Source organism: Puccinia triticina, chromosome 1A (genome assembly GCF_026914185.1).
Source record: "Puccinia triticina chromosome 1A, complete sequence".
Classification (NCBI taxonomy): domain Eukaryota; kingdom Fungi; phylum Basidiomycota; class Pucciniomycetes; order Pucciniales; family Pucciniaceae; genus Puccinia; species Puccinia triticina.
The window spans coordinates 1703611-1723639 of record NC_070558.1 but is presented as its reverse complement, the minus strand read 5'-3'; the positions used below and the strand labels follow the sequence as shown (position 1 = coordinate 1723639).

The following is a 20029-nucleotide window of genomic DNA, read 5'->3' as shown; positions in this document are numbered from 1 at the left end:
TGAGGAACAAGGCAATTCTACCTTGATAGAATAGACACCGGAGGACAATGAGAAGAAATGCAAGAAGTGGAAGCCAGTTGAAAATGGCCGCAGGGTAAAATTTTGTGGTCTGCAGAAGCATGAAGAAGCAAGACAATGCACAATGCCCGGAAATTATGACAGGCTCCTCAACCGTGCACTGCTGGATGATAATTAATCGAGGATAGCAATGGGATTGCAAGAAGGAAACCGAGTCAGATGTAGGCATGAATGAGGTCATCAGATACAAAACATGTACGAATTTATACAAAGAAGGACGTGAAGTGGTAGCAATGTAATGACAGAGCAAGGCTGATTGTACTCTGCTAAGAGACTGAACAGGAGCGGGCAGCTGGAGAATGCCGGAGGAGACATGAGATGAAAGAGTTTATGATCGCTTAAGAGCCGCGCTTGTGGATACGACTTGTGCAGATGAGAACCTGTGTAAAGCAAGGTGCGAAGACAGCAATCAGTATGGGCAATTTACACGGCAGAAGCAAAGGCTTGTAGTTCTCACCTGCGTAAATCACGCTCAGAGGTTTGAACCTGCCCATGCAGGGATCGGCGGACGGCTTGGGAGTGCTCGGCGCGTTGGATGAAGCTTAGTCTGTTGTTGTACAAGGATCCGGCACTCTCGTGCTTCTTCTCAGCTGGGGCAGGAACTGCAATTGGATGTTTGGATTTTTGACTGGCACGGTACTTTCTGATCAAGGCGCGAGTGGAAAATTTGATCAAGTCTGCAAAGAGTGAGAGGCAGCAATCAGTTATATGCAGATATTTCACAAGCACAAAAGAAGAAGAAAATATTGAGATCATACCCATTGGGAGGAACCAGATCAAGTTCCAGGCCCATGCCACACCAACCCAGGACAGTGGGATGGCTTGAACAGATGAAAATTCCATGGTTCCGAATACGGCTAACAATGAGGCAACAGTTTGAGCAATGCAAAACGCGCCAACCAATGCCAAAGAGGGCCTCTCCATGAAAAACCAGCCCTGAGATCGAGTGATGAAGATCAGAGCTTGGGAGATGATAGCCACTTGAAGGTAAATAACCATGTGTAACTGAGGGTTATTGGCCTCCTTCAAAGGTGATAGGCCAAAGTTGTCCTCGAAAAATGTTGTGTTGACGATGACCACAAACAGGAGGATGGTTGACAGAGCGAGGTGAAGGCCATATGCAACGGCGTATGTGACTGCCATTGTGAAGAGTAATTTTAGTATAACTACAAATGATGAAGGCCAAGATTACTCACAGATCTCAGCCAGGTCCCAGTGATCAGGTTCGTTGTTGGGTAAGACACGATCGAGGGAAATAGTCATGACAGTTCCGTCGTTCAAGATAGCAATAACCAGGACCATGAAGGGGGGGAAATCAAACTGGAAGGCAAAAGCCATGATCGCGAAGCCAACAACAATCCGGATGGTAACAGCGCATGCGTAGATTGAGTAGTTCCTCATCCGCTGGAAGACAATTCGCGACTGTCGGATGGCGTGGACAATGGTTGATAGACCGGGCTCGGTGAGGACAATGTCTGCGGCTCCTCTGGCGGCATCAGTCGCACCCTCAACGGCGATTCCAACGTTGGCTCGGGCAAGCTAGATAGTCAAGCAGCAAAAATAAATGAATAAGGTGTTTTGAAAAGGTTCACACATCAGAATCTGAACTTACAGCAGGAGCATCGTTGGCGCCATCACCGGCTGTGGAGGGGGAAAAGATAGTGTTGGATTTAGTTGGTTTTTGGTCGAGCAGAACAGATTAAAAGCACTCACTCATAGCAACCATGTGTCCCAGGCTCTGTAATTTTTTGACAATCTCATACTTGTGCTCGGGGTACACTCCAGCAAATCCATCGGCATCTGTGCGCAGAAGGAGTTTGGTAGTCAGTTGTCATGTAATGAGGGAGGCGTATAGGCGTATTCAGAATTAAAAGCCCACCAAGAATCATGCTGTCCGCCGATGAAAATTTGCTTCCAGGTGGGGGACCTTCTTTAAGCACCTTGGAGGCAAACATATTATCACCCAAACCCAATCGCCGTCCGGTTTCCTTTGCGATGGCAAGTTGATCACCGGTGACCATCTTGACCTTGAGTCCGAGGCTAACAGCGTCGTCAATGGTTTGCTTGGTGTCATCGCGGGGAGGGTCGAAGATGGACAAGAGGCCAATGAGTTGGAATCCACTTCCAGGTCCTTCGGCGTCGCCACTCGGAACGTCTTCATAAGCCACAGCCAGAGCTCGCAAACCTCGGCGGGCAAACTCTTCAACATCGGCCTCAAGTTGTTGTTCGATTTGTTCGGTCTTGTTGTAAGTGCACAGGTCCATGATCTTTCCGGTCATACCCTTGGTAACTCGGCGCATTTCCCCAGTGGCAACATCGATGTAGGTTATCTCCGTTCGTTTTGAAACAGGATCGAATGGCTTGAAGTCCACGAGTTTGATCCCTCGACGCGCCACATCAGCTCCAACAGTGCCAACCACGCATCCATCAATAGCATCCTGGTTCTCAATCCGGGAAGCGTATGAGGCCAGAACACAGACGTCTTCCGGTCCGACATCCGAGTAGGTCTTGATGGTCGATTTGTCAATTGTGAGCTTGTTCGTGGTCAGAGTGCCAGTCTTGTCAGAACACAGGATAGTGACACCCGCAAGTTCTTCGATAGCTGTGATACGGGTGACAATGGCCTTGTACTTGGCGAGCTGTTGAGCACCGACAGCGAGAGTGACCGATAAAACCGTGGGCATAGCGATTGGGATACCGCCAATGAGCAGCACGAGGATGTTGTCCAAACCACGGCGGTAAGAGTAGCGGAATGCCCCGTAGAGAACGATGAGCTCTGCAGTAGAGGGGAAATCAGCGGTCTGGTCTTCAATCAAAGAAATGATGGAGATTACTCACCGAGTGCAATGGCAATGCCAATTGAGACCAGACAGAAGCCACCAATCTGTACAATCGAGAAATAAAAATCAGTCCTCTCTCTTTGGTGTAAGTCACAAGAGATCGCCAAATCACCTTGGCCAAAACTGCTTGCATGTGTCCGGTAGAATCATTTTCTGCACCGACCAGGGTGGCAGCTCGTCCGAAGAATGTGTTGGCACCGGTAGCACTCACAATGCCCTCAGCTTCGCCCTGCTTGCAGATGGATCCCGAGAAACATTGATCGCCGACTGATTTGGAAATTGGAAGCGATTCACCGGTCAAGGCCGCTTGGTCAATGCTGACGTTAATTGCGTCGTACAGACGACAATCTCCGGGCACCACATCACCAATCTGGAAAGAGGACAATCAGAAAACCTAGCAAAGAGTAGATGATTAGTACGGCGGAATGAAGGAACCCACCTTGAAAGCAACAATATCGCCTGGGACTAAATCAGCTGAGTCAATTTCTGACCAGCTTCCGTTACGCCGCGCCTTCGCTTTTGGGGCAAGGGAATCCATGAGGGCTTTGACAGCATTGCCGGCGGACCTCTCTTCGTAGTATCCAATCCCGGAGTTCTGCGGACAAGAAGAGAAGCTCAGATGAGGCTTTCATCTCTCCAATGCTAGCTCATGATGAATGACTTACAATGAGGAGCAAAGCCATAATACCGACGAAATCCTGCCAGTCTGGGGGGCGGTTTTCTCCGTTGGAGAGCGCAATCGAGACTACTGCCGCGCCTTCCATGACCCACGACAATGGGCTAATACGAACCCAGTCCCATGTTAAGTTCACGCATGTTGGTATCGGATGTCTGGAGAATTTGAACTTACTTCCACATGAAACTCAAGAACTGTAAGAACGGATTAACGGATTTTTCCTCCAAACGATTGGGACCAAATATTGCCCGTCGCCGTTCGACTTCAGCGGCATCCAGGCCATTTTCGCTTGTTCTAGGAGTGCAGAAGGCAGCTCGTCAGTCATTGCCAGATTGTAACTACAGCTGGTTTACTCACTGCAACAGCACCCAAACGTCTTCGAGCTCTACTTGTTCGAGGTCGACCTTCTCGCGATCGTAGAGGTCTTCAGCAGTAAGCTGAATGGTCTTCATGTCAACCAGACATTTTGTGGCGGCCTTTTCTTCCTCGAAGGTTTTGTCGAAGTTTCGTGCTTTGGCTGGGATTTCAGAGTTCGTCATTTTGTTGAAGTTTAAGTAAAAAAAAAAGTTATAAATGGGCTCGGGGTAAGTTGCTCGTGTCAAACGTTCAACTTCAACGGTAAGTGGTTTTTTGTGTACAAGTCTATGGCTGGTCAGCGTTTGAAGCTGGCGTATGAGGTCGGCGGAATATGCTGGCGTCTAGCGCTAGAATCGAAAAATGATGAGTGAAGGGATCCAGTCGTAAGGATGGATGTGAGCGGGGTCTCGGGTAGCCCACACCCTCATATTTATATCATTGATCTGGGACATATGAAGAGCAGCTGCCAGCCTGTTGCTCTATCGAGAGTCCGGAGGTTTGGCCTGGATTGGCGAACGGGACACATCCGCCTACAATATGATACATACATGATCCGTAGAACGAAGGTTAGTCTTGGAATCCTCCGCTCCTTCGTATGTATTTACTTGATGTTCAATGTCGATCACTTGGTGATCATGAGTGACATAGTATGTCGAAGGATGGTGAATGCCAAGAGACGTGCCCGAATTATGTACATAAAGCTTTCAAACAGAATAATTACAGACCCCGTTTAGCCGCACAAAATGTTCCAGAAACACAAGGCAAAATGTTCCAGAAACACAAGGCAAAATGTTCCAGAAACACAAGGGTAAAGTGGAAAGGCAGTCCGTTCACAATGTAGGACAAAAATAAGGACGGAATCTTCAGTACAGCCTCACAGGTGAGGGATGTCTACATATTTGACGTTCTGGCGTTCATGAATTCACTCGTCCCTCACGGCATTGGGCCAAGGGCTTGCCAGAGGGACATATTTAACTCCCAGGAAAAGCCTGAAGCAAACTTCACTCAGTCCCTCGTGCGACCTCCGCAGGAGGGACTTACCCGCAAGCGGTGAACAAGCCTGAAGCAGTTTTCAGCAGTTTTGCACTCTTATTTTCCTCTCCAAGTTCAACATGACACTTTCCTGCCACATTTTGATCCGAGTACCTCTTGCGCTTGTATCTCTTCTTTCCGCCCCCTTCTTTCTGTTGTTTGAATGACCATCATTTAATTTTGATATAATTTTTGAAGACTGTCCTTCTTTGGAAAAAGAATTTGTCTTATCTTAATCTTTCGATAAAGAACAGATGGTTTGATGTTAACTGAGCTTGGGGGGGATGAGAAAGCTAAAAAGTTCAAATTTATATGAGCAATGAAGATAGAGTGGCAAAAGCTCAAAATTACTAGAAGAACGTCCGGTGGCAAAAACTCTTGATGTTTGTGAGATGTGCTTAGACACAGTTCAAAAATCAAAATTTGGAAAGGCTCACACAAAAATCTCGGCTAAGGCGCAAGTGCTTCCGGACACGCCATTGAAGTGTGCCCTGAAGGAACTTGTGTCAGTTTAGATGATTTCGTGGCTTCAACATGTGCGTCATCAATGTGATTATCAGTGTTCTCAATCAAGATGAGATGGAATGCCGATTCCCAAACTCATATGGTTTCATTTCTTTTGCTCCCGACACTCAGGTTAAGCAGGTAAAGGTATATAAGTGTCAGGCACTAAAGATGGCAAGCAGGAAAGAGGCGACGACCAAGACGAACCGTCACATTCAACAACTTGGTACATTGCTGTATTTCTTTACAGGCAAAGCTTGTTAGCGGGTCATAGATCACACATAGATGATACACGTGAGAGGGAATAGCCTGCGGGACTCTTGCTCTCCTGTGTGCTCATGTGCCGCTTTTTTCGAGCGATGACAACATGTGGGAGCAATTTTCCACGCAGCAGTCTCGTGTAGTCAGTCACCTGGTGACCTGGATGCCACCCGTACGTGCCTCAGTAGCCGTTGTCGTCGATAGCGCCCTGAAAGCCAAGATGTTGTCGATGGAATCAACAATTGGCCATTGGAATAAACTAGAAAGCACCTAAAGGTATAACCTACCTCAATTCTCTCTCGGGCTTCTCGCTTCGCTCTTTCTCGGTCGATGTAGTCCAAGCCGTGAGTTTCAACCATGCGGTCTACAAACGCCCTGATTAATGATCACTTGTTCAGCATAATCGAGTTCTTTTAGGATCGAACGGGTCTGCGACAGACCCAGCCATGCCCGCCGCGATTTCCTTTGCCTACGGAATTGAAAGAGCTAGGAATAAGTTTTCATTCCAATTGTATCGGGGGAAAGTGACGACAGACCTTGGCATGATTTTCCGGCTCGCCGTTTGCTTTTCTACAGAAGGTGTGCCGTTTGAACGCGAGTTAGTCAACAGAGACATGAATTTCATTTTTAAACTCAACTTGTGGTCCTCCCAAGCTTTTGCAGCCTCGAAAGCAGCCGCTCCGCTGATCAGCTCATGCGAAATTCTTTTTCGAGAGATTGTGATGCAAGCGCTCTCGTCAGTTTGCGTGGCAAGCATGCCGGAAGGGAAGAGAAAGGAATCCATTTGGAACACACACTCACTTGGATTTATGTTCTCGGATTGGAGCGAAGTCATTGAAATCGGTGTACTTTGGTTCACAATAAATCAAGAGTCAATATCCCATCCCCCAGGAAGTCGCCCGGAGGTGGTAAAGAGAAAAGAAAAAAGTGTCAACCTGCTTGGCCTCTTCAGATTCGTGATGAAAGAAACCTATCCAGCGGTCAACGAAGATTACCAATCAGCATCAGCGGAGAACCAGTTCACCTGAATGCAACGATACAGAATATCCCTCTGTGATCGTGCGGATGGCGAGACAATGGGAAGGAGAGCACGACCTCGACTCACCCATTTTGATTGTCGAAGTTTAAATATCTTTACTATCACTAGACTTGCAGGTTGTTGGTTGAAGGTGTAAGTAAGGCAGGTTGGTCCAGAGGAGTGGAAAACTGCAATCGTGATTTATAAATAGGAGTGGATGATGAGGATGATCGACCGGATCAGGACGTGCCCAGCAGGTTACCCGAATGGGGCCAACCGTCAGATTGCCCGATAGATGAGGAGCACCGCCATCTCTGATCGAACAGCACCGGTTAATTGGGCCATAAGCCAGTGTGCTGAGCAGCCTACTGCATTCACGTTGTCGGCCGGCACATGAGTTTCATAAGCAGGGACCTCTCTTGATGCGAGGGCCGCGGCAACAAAGGAACAAAACAAGGGACGGCACAGCAATCGCAGCCACTGCACTCATGTGAGTTCTGCATCTGCCGACAGTCACTGTTTCGGGTTTCAAGAAGCCCTTTGATTTTGGACAGTTGAACGGGAACCCGCCGGGACAACATCCATATTACGTGTTTCTGATGTGGATCGAGGTTATCTGCCCTCTGCAGTGTGTGTACGTTTCGGGATGTACGCCTCTTTGGTCTCGCACATGTCTTCGATAGCAACGACAAACAGTAGTGCGTAGGGTAACATAACAATAGTATGGGGAGTAATTCGGAATTTTTTGTTGTTGAAGAAAAACAAACACATTGCTGCGGCTAATTGTGAAGACAATCTTGAGAGAGGTATCTAGCTAGTTAAGTAATTCTGACAAGAAGGGTTATAAGGAGTGAGTTCATGTGAATGATTAGGCGTCTATCATCTCTTCGGGTATATTATTCCAGCAAAAAAACTGATTCGAGGTCGATTTTACTGTGTTCTGTTTGATTGAAGATTAATTGATTATGCTTGCGAGCTATGAGGCACAATCGAAAGCGCCTTTTCTTTGAAAGAGTTGATTGTAGCCTTGGCCTTTCCGGACACCAGACTGTCCCTTGCCAATTTAACACCTTCCTTGAAATCGTCGGTCTTACCGGACAAGACTATGAGAGCCGAAGCGTTCATAAGCACGAAATCCAGGATGGCCTTGTGCTTCTCAGTTTTGAAGTTACCGTCAAGAAGGTCATGAAGCATGTGAAGGTTTTCTTGAGCCGACTCGCCAGTTAATAGATCGAGAGAGTGACAAGGAAGACCAAAAGTTTGAGTGGGCGAGAGTCGTTCGTGAGTGATCGATCCGTCTGACTCGAGCCTCCAGAGAGAAGTCTCTCCCGCAGTGCTGATCTCGTCAAGACCTTCCTCGCTACACACCACCCAAGATTTAGCACTTCCACAAAGGTGGAGAACCCTGCAGAAGATTGGGCCAAGCTCAGGTTTGGTGACACCGATGATAAGTCTATCCGGCCGAACAGGATTGAGGAGAGGCCCAAGAAGGTTGAAGATGGTCGGGAAGCCGAGCGTTTTGCGGATCGGAGACAGACGTGCAAAGATTGGATAGAACTTGGCAGAAAACAAGAAGGCGAAGTCTAATTCCGGGTCTTGGATGAGCTGAGCCACCTGAGGGGGGTCAAGACGATCAAGAGGTATTCCGAGAGCCATCAACAAGTCGGCTGAACCCGAAGCCGAGGAAGCGGCTCGGTTACCGTGCTAATGCAGAGTAAGTGATCGAAAGAAGAGATTATCAGTTCGCTGATGCCCGACAGTCGCTCCGACCAGTTCTAAATGTTGAAGGGTAAGACCAGAGTGACCTACTTTACAAACTTTGACACCTGCACCAGCGGCCACGATAGCAGCGGTTGTACTGACGTTGAAGGTATTGAAGCCGTCGCCACCGGTACCAACGATATCGCAGATCGGGTTTGCGGCAGGATCGTGTTCGGCTGGTCGCTGATCGACCAGACCTGCGCCGAGGTTCCATTGAGATAGTATCTCTTGCACGAACGTCTGGATCACTCGTTCGTTCCTATCGAGACCAGAAACGCTTAGTGCGGTGAGCAGACCGGCAAACTGAATCGGCACGCTGACATTCTCGTCGGCAAGAACTCGAATCGTCGTTTTTAAGTCGGCCAAGACCGGGAAGTCGTGCTTCGAACCGGCCGAGGAGGCATCTCCATTGACCGACGGGTTATGGAGGCCCTGAGACTGATGGTAATGCTGACTGAACTCGGTGATCTTTCGAAGAACCAATTGAAATTCTGATGAAGACATGGTGATGACTACTGAACGATTGATTCGACTGAAATGGAAGCGACGTAGTAGACCAATTAGACCAAGAGGCGCACTATGCCTCTACACAAGGTGTTCGACTCAACTGAAGAACGGAATCGATCAGCTGCACTCCTACGACGCAACGGTTCGCTAATCAGAAGAAGAGGCACCTGGGGCGACACGGCTGGCCTTGGACTCGAGAGGCTGATTAAATATGTATCGATCGACAAGCAGGTCAATCTGTGATTGAAAAACACAATCGGATCGGTAAGCGACAGCTTCTTTACTTGGCTTTTGAGAGTGAAAAGGAAACTTTGAGGTTGTTTTTACTAACCAAGAACAGAAGAGGACATTTGTACGATACTGCGGGCTGAAAAGGCTACCGAAGGCCTTGGCTTGAATCGAACATCACTCACATATATCTCACCAGCGCTCGAAGGCTCGTCTCAGATCACATACAGCTGCTGTGGCATGATCCGGAGGGTATAGCAAGCCTGGGACCTGGAGGGCGGAGAGGTGTCTCCTCGGCCAGTGACGCAGTCGCCCTTCTACAGTAGCGCCATCAAACACTTTCCATTCTTGGGATTGGTGGTAGAGCCTGCCTTTTGAACAAGCTGCAGGCTACGCCCAGACTGCACTGCACCTTGAAATCATCACAACCCATCCCTCGCTATCCCTCGGATGTATGTATACTGCGCCAGCGCCATCGCGGAGACTACCAGCCAATGCCATCACAGCAAAGTCTGCCTGTTTTGATGGTGGGTCCGCATTTCAAAATGACTTGGGTCATGAGGTGCTTTCCCTTTTTTTAAAAAGAAAATGCAATTTTGATTTCACATTCCGCATTGCACATACAGTGTTCCTTGGCATTTAGAGAACTCTAGATGCCCCTCTAACTATATAAATTAAGACACCTACCAAAACAACAAACAGGTGCACATGAAAGCAATGAATATAAAGGTGGATGAAAACATTTCCTTTTTGCTGAAAATTAAGAGTTTAGGTGGGTAATTTGAGATCTGGGAGGCTCCCAGACCACTGGATGACTGGATGACTCCTTGTCATATCTGGGACCCTCCCAGTTGGTGATATAGACCCAAAAGGTTTAGATTTTTGCATAGAAATCTAGCTTTTGAAGCTTCAGATCACTTCTGGGAGGCCCTCAGATCTCAAAGGGAAGTCACCCACTTCCTTTGAGTCAATGGATGACTTCCCGTCATCATTTGGAGAGCTCTAGATGCCTCTCTAAATCCTAAATTAAGACACCTATCAAAAACTCAACCAGTGCACATGAAAGTAATGAACTGTAGGGCTAGGAAAACATTTCCCTTTTTGTCAAAAATTAAGAATTTGGGTGTGTAAATTGAGATCTGGGAGGCTCCCAGACTCAATGGGAAGTCCTCCAATCTGTGGACCTCCCAGAACTTGAAGTGATCTAGAGCCCAAAGAGCTAGCTTTCCCTGTGAAAATATAGACTTTTTGGGTCTAAACCAACATCTGTGGGGGTCCCAGATTGCACATCCTCCACTAAATGACTTCCTGTCAAGTCTGGAAGCCTCCCAGATCTCAATTTACACACCCAAGCTCTTAATTTTCAGGAAAAAGGAAAATGTTTTCCTAAGCCTGTATGTTGTTCATTGATCTCATATGCACTGTTTGTTGTTTTGGTAGGTGTCTTGATTTATGAGTTGAAGGGGCATCTAGAGCTCTCTAAATGGCAACAGCAAATCATACACTGGAGGTCTTCCCATTGGCATTTAGAGAGCTCTAGATGCCTCTCTAAATCCTAAATTAAACCAAACTACAAACAAGTTGTTTCCCTGTATGTCTTTTCCAAGAAGCTTGGGCAAAATGAAAAAGGAGTTTTTGAACATCCTTTGCAAATCTCACATCTTTCATACATGCAAGTTTTGAATGAACAGGTGTCAGATACAGCCCAAGGCTAAAATCCCAGAGCCATCATCCTTAAGAAGATGGTCTTGGAGTAGACTTCAGGAAAAACTGAGGTCATATTTGGAACCAGAGCTGCTCATTGAGCCTCCCAATAATGGCACCTGGTGATAGACCACTGCTGGGATAATTCCTTTGGGACAGTGTAAAAATAAAAGTTGGTCATGGTAAGAAATGTCCCCATCTGCCTTCTTCAAGAATTTTTTATCAGGGCTTGAGTGATTATTGATGATGTCTGCTCCACACCACTATGTTCTTCTAATCTTCAAAGCTCCACAATGAGCCTGAACTTGAGTGTAATAGTCCGCATGTAGTGAATCTGCACACTCCACAAGCACCAAGTTGACAACAGCAAGTAAGAAATAAGGGTCAACTAAAGCTCTTTTAATACTCAAAGTACCATCCATAAGTGGAAGTACGATGATGAGTAGTCTGTAAGATGATGATAAGAAAAGAGAAGAAAACCATGAACTATTCCCCCCCCCCCCTCTCCTCCACGCTTGCCTGCTTCTGTTCCCATCTGATTCTGCACTAGTCCATCATCTCCACATGCTGCACTACCAGGCTCCACCCAATTTCTGCATGCTACACACCCAGGCTCCACTCCTCACTGATGCTTGACCTCCCATGTGGCATGTTCTCTGTCTAGCCCCCATCAGTCAGTCTCTCACCAACACCACCACCCCAGTTACACCAACTGTGGAACCTGCTTCAGCTGCCCTGGCTCACCTGCTTCTATCCAGTCCACACCTTTGATCTTCCACAATCCAGCTCCTGCCCTCCACAAGTTGTCCTGCTCCATGATTTACACATGCTCTATTTGTGCTTTCTGAAATCATCCTCAGTGCTTGTGTCACCAAATGCACAATGAACGCAGCTGTGTGTGCATTTCTGCCCGTGCTCTTGCCAGGTGGACCTTCCAAAAGCAGAGATGTGTGGGTGAACTAAGTTGGGGATATATTGGACGGCTCAAAGCCTCCTTTTATAGGCAAGAGGTTGATGGCAAATCATAGTTGAAAGATTTCAGAGAACTAAGATGATTTTTCTTGTGTAAATACAACTTTGTTTCTAGACTAAGAAATGTTAAAAGAAGAAGAACAGAAACAGGCTGTTACCTGAGAGCAAGATCTGGGCTGTTGAGGTAGTTGAGAGATAAGGACTTGAGGACAGTTCAGATATTGTTATGATCAATTCTGTTAAGAAGTATCTGCCAGATAGTTCATTCAAACACTTTCTCTCTTTCTCCAACAAATAACTTTTTCTTCTTACTTGGACAGGGATGTGACCCTTCTTTGTCCTTTCCTTATTCTGAGCCAGCGAATTGGCTGAGAAGCTTTGCAACATTGTCTGTTCAGTCAAATGCATTGCTTTAGCTCTCATTGTGAGTTGTAGTTACAACACCACAAAAAGTGAGAAAAGAGTTTATTATGAGAGGGGATTGTGTGGAAATTTTTTTGGGGCCCTTGGAAATACAGCTGCATGTTGGATAAAATGTCATTACATGTCACATGCGCAGCCGCGCGCTCAAGTCAACTTCCAGAATTCTCTCTAAGTAAGATCCTAAGCGGACAGACTCGGAACCACAAAGATCAAACTCAAGTACGAAGACCATCACTCCTACTCATCGTCTTGCGACCGGCATCAAGAGCAAGTGTGATTACAAGTCGTCAGGGGATACTCACTCAGGGGGAGGAGAGGTACTTGGTTCATTGGTTGTTTCCTATTTTTTAAAAATCGTCATCAACTCAATATTTCTTTATTTTTTAGTTTTATTGTTCTCTCAATCTCATCGCCATTCTCAACAGTCTGTCTATTCACAAGAACTAAAACTTGATAGGTAAAATACTCAACAACTTCTTATTTGTTTACTGCTCAAATATTTGTTATTAACCTTTGTTTCTTGTTAGTTTTACTACTACTGGTTTTTTAAGTGTTTGCAATTGAAATTAAGACTTCCTCAAACTACATGGTAGCGAGAGTCATAAAAATTGCATAACCACCAGAGCTAGAAAACAGGCACAGACTATACGAGAAACGATGTCGTCCGATTCCGATGATTCGATTGCACCAGCCAAGATACGTTTAAAAAAACTAAACCGAACAAACTATCCTGCTTGGTGTTATCATCTGGAACAATACATTACTGGACGAGGCGATGAAGAATTGTTCGAAGAATCCTATCACAAGAAACCGCATGCGAAAAAATACAAGAAGAAAAACTCTGCCGCCATCTCTCTCCTCTTAAGCACGGTGTGCGACGATCTACATCCAGAGATACGTTCGCATAGCTCTTTCCTAGATGCTTGGAATGCGCTGGCTCGAGCATGCGGTAAAGATTCTATTGTGGTCATCTGCGAGAAATTATTCGAACTCCTCTCCCTGGAATATGAACCATCCTCCTCTCTACAAGCCCACATTTCCGCTTTCAAGAACTTAAATACCGAACTCACAGTCCTAACGGCTTCGAATAAGGAACTCATGGAGATTTCTTCTGGACTATCGGCTGCTTTCTTTCTCCGAAGCATTAAGCATGACGAGAAACTTTCACCGTTGGTTCAAACTCTTTATGATGTCAAGCCTTTCGATCTTCAAACAGTTACAGATCAAATTGGAATCGAACACATCCGTCGAGGAGGTGATAAGGAAAGCGTTATGACGGCGGGCTCTAAAGGAAAAGGGAAACAATCCAACCCTACTCCTGGATCATCAAGAGGCGGACGGGGATCATCTCGAGGGCGTGGAGGATTTCGCGGAGTGGCTCCGACTTTTCACACACACGCGAATCAAAACTCTTCCTTGGAACAGAGACTTGCGAATATCGAACGTGCTCTCAACAACACTCACGTGTCCTCAAATCCATCGGTCCGCATGGTAGACGATCAACAATCACATGCGTCAACCTCTCATTATCATGAAAATGATGCGAGTGAATCGTGGTTCCACATTGACATTGATCCGGAACAAATCATGACTTCGGGCGCTGTCAAGGACACTGAGCTAATCTTCGATACAGGCGCAACCGGGTCAGCTGTATGCAACCTAAGCATGCTGTCCGATGTCAAGTCCATACCTCACAAAAAAATCGCGACGTTTTCTTCTCCGCTTTTCGCCACACACTCTGGAACACTCAAGCTCGGTGACATGCATCTATCCCCAGTCCTGTTTGTACCCGGCGCTAGTGTCAATGTCTTATCATGCGCTCAGGCCGAGGATCACGGCCTACGAGTGGTGCATAAAGAGGGACTTTTTCTCTTGAAAAGAGGAAACACCATCGTGAAATCATTCAAGCGACGTGGTCGGCTATACATCGGTAATGGAGACGACTTCGCTATCAATGCCGTTCAACATCAATCACCTTCGTCGAATTTACGTCAAGACTGGCATGTACTTTTGGGACATCCATCCGATCAATATCTCAAAATTATTCTGGAAAAGATTGGAATCAAAACTTCTCCCGAGATTCTGAATGCTCAGAAATATTGTGATGTATGTCGAGCTGTCAAATTAAAACGAGCCCCTCATGTTAATCACATACCCTCCGCTTCACTTCCCTTCCAAAAGCTTCACTTTGACACGATGGAAATAAACAGTCCATCGAAATATAGTCATAAATATATCCTTGGCGTTGTCGATGATTTCAGCCGATATGTCCGCATCTTCGTTGTTCGATCAAAAACCGAGATTGAAGGGAAACTACTAGGGTATTTTGAAGAGATTCACAACAAATTAAATCGCTATCCCGCATATCTACATAGCGATCATGGCTCAGAATTCAGTTCGAAATCCTTCCTTAGTACAGTCGCATCACTCGGGATGACCTTGGAACGAGGTGCACCATATTCCCCTCAGACTAATGGAGTAGCCGAACGGTTCAATCAAGCACTACTGGTCAAGATGAGATGCCTACTTGCGCAATCCAATGTTCCATTATGCTACTGGCACGAAGCTGCCCTATACGCAACGGTTCTAATTAATAATGCGCCTCACAAGACTCTTGGATGGTCAACTCCTTCCGAAATATTAATGGGAGCGAACTCGATTATCGAACCTCAGAGAAATCTGATTGATCTGATTCCATTCGGAGCGATCACATTCGTACACCGCAAAGCCGACTCAAAAATCAAACCAGCTGGAGTCAAAATGACATGTATGGGCTTTGAACCATTCTCCGATGCAATGCGTTTTCTAAATCGGTCATCTGGACGTATTATACTCAGCAGAGATTACACTCAAGTTGCTCCCAAGAAGGTATCTGATCTGTACTCCTCCAAGAAGAACGCGGATGATCTACCGAGTGCGGTTCAAAATACGTACAACACCTCTGAATGGGTCGCTCTTCCGGGTTTCAAGTCTAATGCTAGTCAACTATCGAGTGACTCACATGATGAACAGTCTCAGCAACAGGCCGATAATCACGATACTCGATCTATGCCTTCGACCCCTGCTCACCAAGCAATTGGAGGATCTCAGAAGACTACTAATGCTGCATCTTCATCAGTCATCAATACTCCACAATTTCCGGGTTCCTTTCCATCGACTTCATCAAATGCGCATCAGGCAACAACAAGCAAAAATGCTCAGGCTCCGCATACTCGTCCTCCTTTAACTCGTTCTGCTCACCCAAAAAATCCTTTGACGCTGAAAGATCTGATCAAACTTCCAAATCGATCTCGCAGACCCAACTGGGAGTATGTTGTCAAGAACCCGAATGACAGGGCTCCAAAAGAAATAAGCAGTAAAATCTCGGCCGAAAATATCATTCCTTCGGGTGAGGGATCACACAACGTTGAAGATGGATATGAGCCAGAGGACAAGCAAGATGATGACGATGAGCGCGTACACTTTATTGCTCTAGTCGATCAGGTAGCTGTGGATAAAGCTTTGAAGGACGAAGAAGAACGACCAATCTGGGAAGAAGCAATGAGCAGAGTTTGGCTCTCTTTCTTTTCACAACACCGGCATTCTGACTCCTCCGCCTCCGGACGAAAAAATAATTGGTGGAATGTGGCTTCTATCTCGAAAAAGAAACGAATATAATGAAGTCTATAAACACAAGGTGTGATGGGTCACGTTTGGTAATCATCAAGAGTACCGCAAACACTACTGGGACACGTATGCATCTGTTGGTCGAAATGAATCGCTAGAAATCTTATTTTCACTCGCGGTCAACAAACAAATGAAAGTGTGCCAGTTCGATGTGGAAACAGCATTCCTTCATGGTGAAATCGATGCTCCCGTGTATGTTCGACAAGTGAAAGGATTTGAAGAACCTGGGAAGGAAAATTGAGTTTGGAAACTCAATAAGTCGCTGTACGGAACCAAACAGGCACCTCGCTGCTGGAAGGCGCATTTGGTAAAAACTCTCCGCTCCATTGGCATGTCACCACTAAACACTGATGATGCTGTATTTGCAAATGAAAAAAAGACTCTGTTTCTACACATGCATGTAGATGACGGACTACTCGTGGGGGAATCGGACGCATTGATCAAGACTTTTCTGACAGATCTTCAAAAAACATACAAGCTCAAGATAACGGACAAGCCTACGCAACATCTCGGATACACGTTGAAATGGTTGGACAACGGAGAGCTCATCCTGCATCACTCGAATATGATTTCACAAATCATCGAAGACTTCGGTATGAAGAATTCGAAAAGTGTTGCAACGCCAGCCCCTGTCAATATTCACGAACTATTGAACAAACCCAATACACCATTTGACGTTACCACAATGCAACGGGTGGTAGGAAGTTTGAATCACATTGCGCTACATACTTGACCCGACATTCAATTCACCGTTAATCAGTTGGCTCGGTATACCGCTTATCCAACTCGTACTCATTGGTTTCTAGTTAAGCATCTGTTGCGCTATCTGCAAGGAACGAGATCTCTGGGGTTGCACATTCGAAAGACCAAACCAACTTCAGAATGTCCATCTCACTTGGTAGGATGGGCCGATGCGGACTACGCCAACATCATACCTTCCCGTAAATCCATTTCAGGCTACGTTATTCAGTTCTTGGGCAATCCAGTATGTTGGCTCACCAAAAAGCAGCCTGTTGTTGCTCAATCTACGACGGAAGCAGAATACATATCGATCAATGTGTGTGCAAAACAACTTCGGTGGCTATCGAACTTGATTCAAGAGATGCAAATTCAAATAACGGCTCCAGTCATTTTCAACGACAATTCCGGCGCAAATTGTATTAGTCAAGAAGTTCAGCTTAATCCTAACTCCAAACACATAGAAGTTCGATATCAATATGTCCGAGATCAAGTTCAGAAGAAGCGCCTGCTAGTCAAACAAGTCTCAACGAATGAAATGACCGCTGACATTCTCACTAAAGCACTTGGACCCAAGAAGATCGACACAGCACTTCAGCAACTACACATGGTACATGTGAATAACATTTAGGGGGAGTGTTGGATAAAATGTCATTACATGTCACATGCGCAGCCGCGCGCTCAAGTCAACTTCCAGAATTCTCTCTAAGTAAGATCCTAAGCGGACGGACTCGGAACCACAAAGATCAAACTCAAGTACGAAGACCATCACTCCTACTCATCGTCTTGCGACCGGCATCAAGAGCAAGTGTGATTACAAGTTGTCAGGGGATACTCACTCAGGGGGAGGAGAGGTACTTGGTTCATTGGTTGTTTCCTATTTTTAAAAATCGTCATCAACTCAATATTTCTTTATTTTTTAGTTTTATTGTTCTCTCAATCTCATCGCCATTCTCAACAGTCTGTCTATTCACAAGAACTAAAACTTGATAGGTAAAATACTCAACAACTTCTTATTTGTTTACTGCTCAAATATTTGTTATTAACCTTTGTTTCTTGTTAGTTTTACTACTACTGGTTTTTTAAGTGTTTGCAATTGAAATTAAGACTTCCTCAAACTACACTGCAGCATTTTGTCGCCCTTTAACAATCCACATTCCTAAAATAGTGATGATTTTTCAATTGTCATCTCCACAAGGCAGACTTTTCCTCTAAAATTCATGAAATTTGCGCTGAATACTTCAAAAGAAGAATACAACCACTATTTGAAAGCCACTATCCCATGTCTTTGAACGGTCATACATGCATGGAAACTACAATATGTTTCTAGTGACAACTATCAGACCTATGACCAGTGCACATGAAAATGATGAATCACAGGGTTAGGAATTTGTTTCCCTTTTGACCAAAAATCAACAACTTTTTGGTATAAATTGAAATCTGTTGGGCTGACAGACCTTACCATAAACTACTATAATCTGCCTAGTCATTCTGAAACATACAAAATGTAACACTGGAGTACTTGGGGGGCACTTCTTCTGTCTAAAATTGAATGGTGAAGGAAGGCCTAATGCTCCAAAGGGTGGTGTGAATTATGATGTTCAAAGTTGGTTTAGGTATGCATAAATCATGATTTCATAAACCAACATATTTGCGTGCCTCAAATAGGGTCTGGAAATGAACACCTAGGTATATAATGGGAAGCACCATAAGACATAGATAATTTTGAATGCTCAATAGAAAGATGTGGACCCACATTCTTGCAGCCAATTCTCAAAGAACCATGTGGATGATGTAAAAATGACAGGTGTTGTTTTCTCCTTTTTGTGGAAAATGGAGCAACACACGGACCTTGAAGGGCATGCTGTCAATAGATATTGCCTTCATTTCAACGCGCCGTCATGAGCAAGAGACGTACCTCGTCGCCAAGGCATTTACATTGCCACTAACACCGGTGGCCGTTCCCCGTTGGATAAATACCACGACTTGAGGTGTTTTGACAGTTCATTAAAAATAGCTGCTCCATGACTTCGGCGGGGTCGATTATGCCGGTCCCATTAAAAGAGCTTCCACCGGCCCACCCCTTGGCCCCGCGGAACAGATAACACCAGATATCCGCAAGCATCCGTGCGCCCAATTGCGTCTCTCGTCAACGCGTTTATAAAGTGACCGATCGTCCCGGCCTTCATGTCACGAAGATTGAAGTTCAGTGGGTAACACCGGGTCGTTTTGACGATGCAACTCGTCGCGCTAGCGCCTTTTTTCCGGCACTCGGTGGGCCGTGCAAGACTGCCAATCGCGGCCCTCCCTGCAAGATATCATGACACGGTGACACCTTGCTGGGTCGGTCGTAAGAAGCGCGCCCGGATATTTGACGAGAGCGAGCTGAACAAGAGGGAGACGACGCCATCCTGGATGGTTCAAGGTCCGAGAGTAAGCGAAACAAAAAGCCAGGCGAATTGTGCAAGAAGCTGGCGACTGACACTGGTCCTGGCGTGATTGGGCGCGGGATGGGCCCACTGCAGCCGGAGCAAGCTCGCCAAAGCATGATGCCGGGATGCTTGGGTGGGATGGTTTGTTTGCGAACGCCGACTATGCTGATCATTCAAGCACGCGGCAGCCTTGAGAAAGGCGTAGCAACAACTAACTTTGAGCCCAGGGCGGACCACGCCCATATGAACCCATATATATCTGATGCACATCAAGGCCTTAACTGACCCAAGTGGTAGATGTCGTCACTGAAGTGAATTTTTGAACGCGGTTCGTTCCCTCTGTTTCTGCAGACGATAAATATCGCAACAGAACATTCTCAGAAAACACTTGTAAATGTCCAAGTTATTATCATTTCTTATAATCCCTTGCTTCAGTTCGCATGTTCTGGTCCCTTTGATTCTTTCTTTCGAGTCGTGAGTTGCTCAACGTAAACATTTGCCAAAATGAAGAAAACCGTGACCGTGTGGACTATGATTGATCAGGCAACCATCCAGGTTCGTGTCAGCTGGCGTGATACTCACAGTACCCTCAGTAGATCAACATGATGAAATTTGATATTTAGTCAAGGCATCCTCCTCCTTCACAAGAGGGACTCACTTTCCTTTTTGGAATTCGTATCGCAATGGAGATCATATGCGCAGGCCTAGTCTGCGCGGCGGAGACACGCTACCAGATCTAGTGAGGTAATTGGAGCCCACAAAGCTGCAGTACTACCTGGCATCCAAATATGTGCCGAAGAAAATGAAGGCAAGTAGCAAGTGTTCGCAGCAA

The 20029-nt window shown here is 46.0% G+C and overlaps 3 protein-coding genes across 3 annotated transcripts; all 3 read right to left on the bottom strand.

Annotated features, from left to right (window-relative positions):
* Positions 1-406: 406 nt before the first annotated feature.
* Positions 407-4133, bottom strand: PtA15_1A232 (uncharacterized protein; the record flags this gene model as incomplete). The annotated part of the gene is made up of 10 exons (XM_053165238.1): positions 407-458; positions 536-755; positions 837-1214; positions 1275-1617; positions 1691-1719; positions 1792-1878; positions 1958-2854; positions 2917-2962; positions 3031-3288; positions 3984-4133. 10 exons carry the CDS (start codon positions 4131-4133, stop codon positions 407-409), a joined length of 2460 nt encoding a protein of 819 aa, XP_053016449.1.
* A 1796-nt stretch (positions 4134-5929) lies between these two features.
* PtA15_1A231 (uncharacterized protein) lies at positions 5930-6857 on the bottom strand (the record flags this gene model as incomplete). The annotated part of the gene is made up of 8 exons (XM_053165237.1): positions 5930-5956; positions 6036-6123; positions 6189-6217; positions 6285-6318; positions 6387-6452; positions 6550-6596; positions 6684-6718; positions 6854-6857. The coding sequence occupies 8 exons, from the start codon at positions 6855-6857 to the stop codon at positions 5930-5932; spliced, it is 330 nt and encodes a 109-aa protein (XP_053016448.1).
* Positions 6858-7729: 872 nt separating this feature from the next.
* Positions 7730-9031, bottom strand: PtA15_1A230 (uncharacterized protein; the record flags this gene model as incomplete). The annotated part of the gene is made up of 2 exons (XM_053165236.1): positions 7730-8470; positions 8576-9031. The coding sequence occupies 2 exons, from the start codon at positions 9029-9031 to the stop codon at positions 7730-7732; spliced, it is 1197 nt and encodes a 398-aa protein (XP_053016447.1).
* Positions 9032-20029: the final 10998 nt, after the last annotated feature.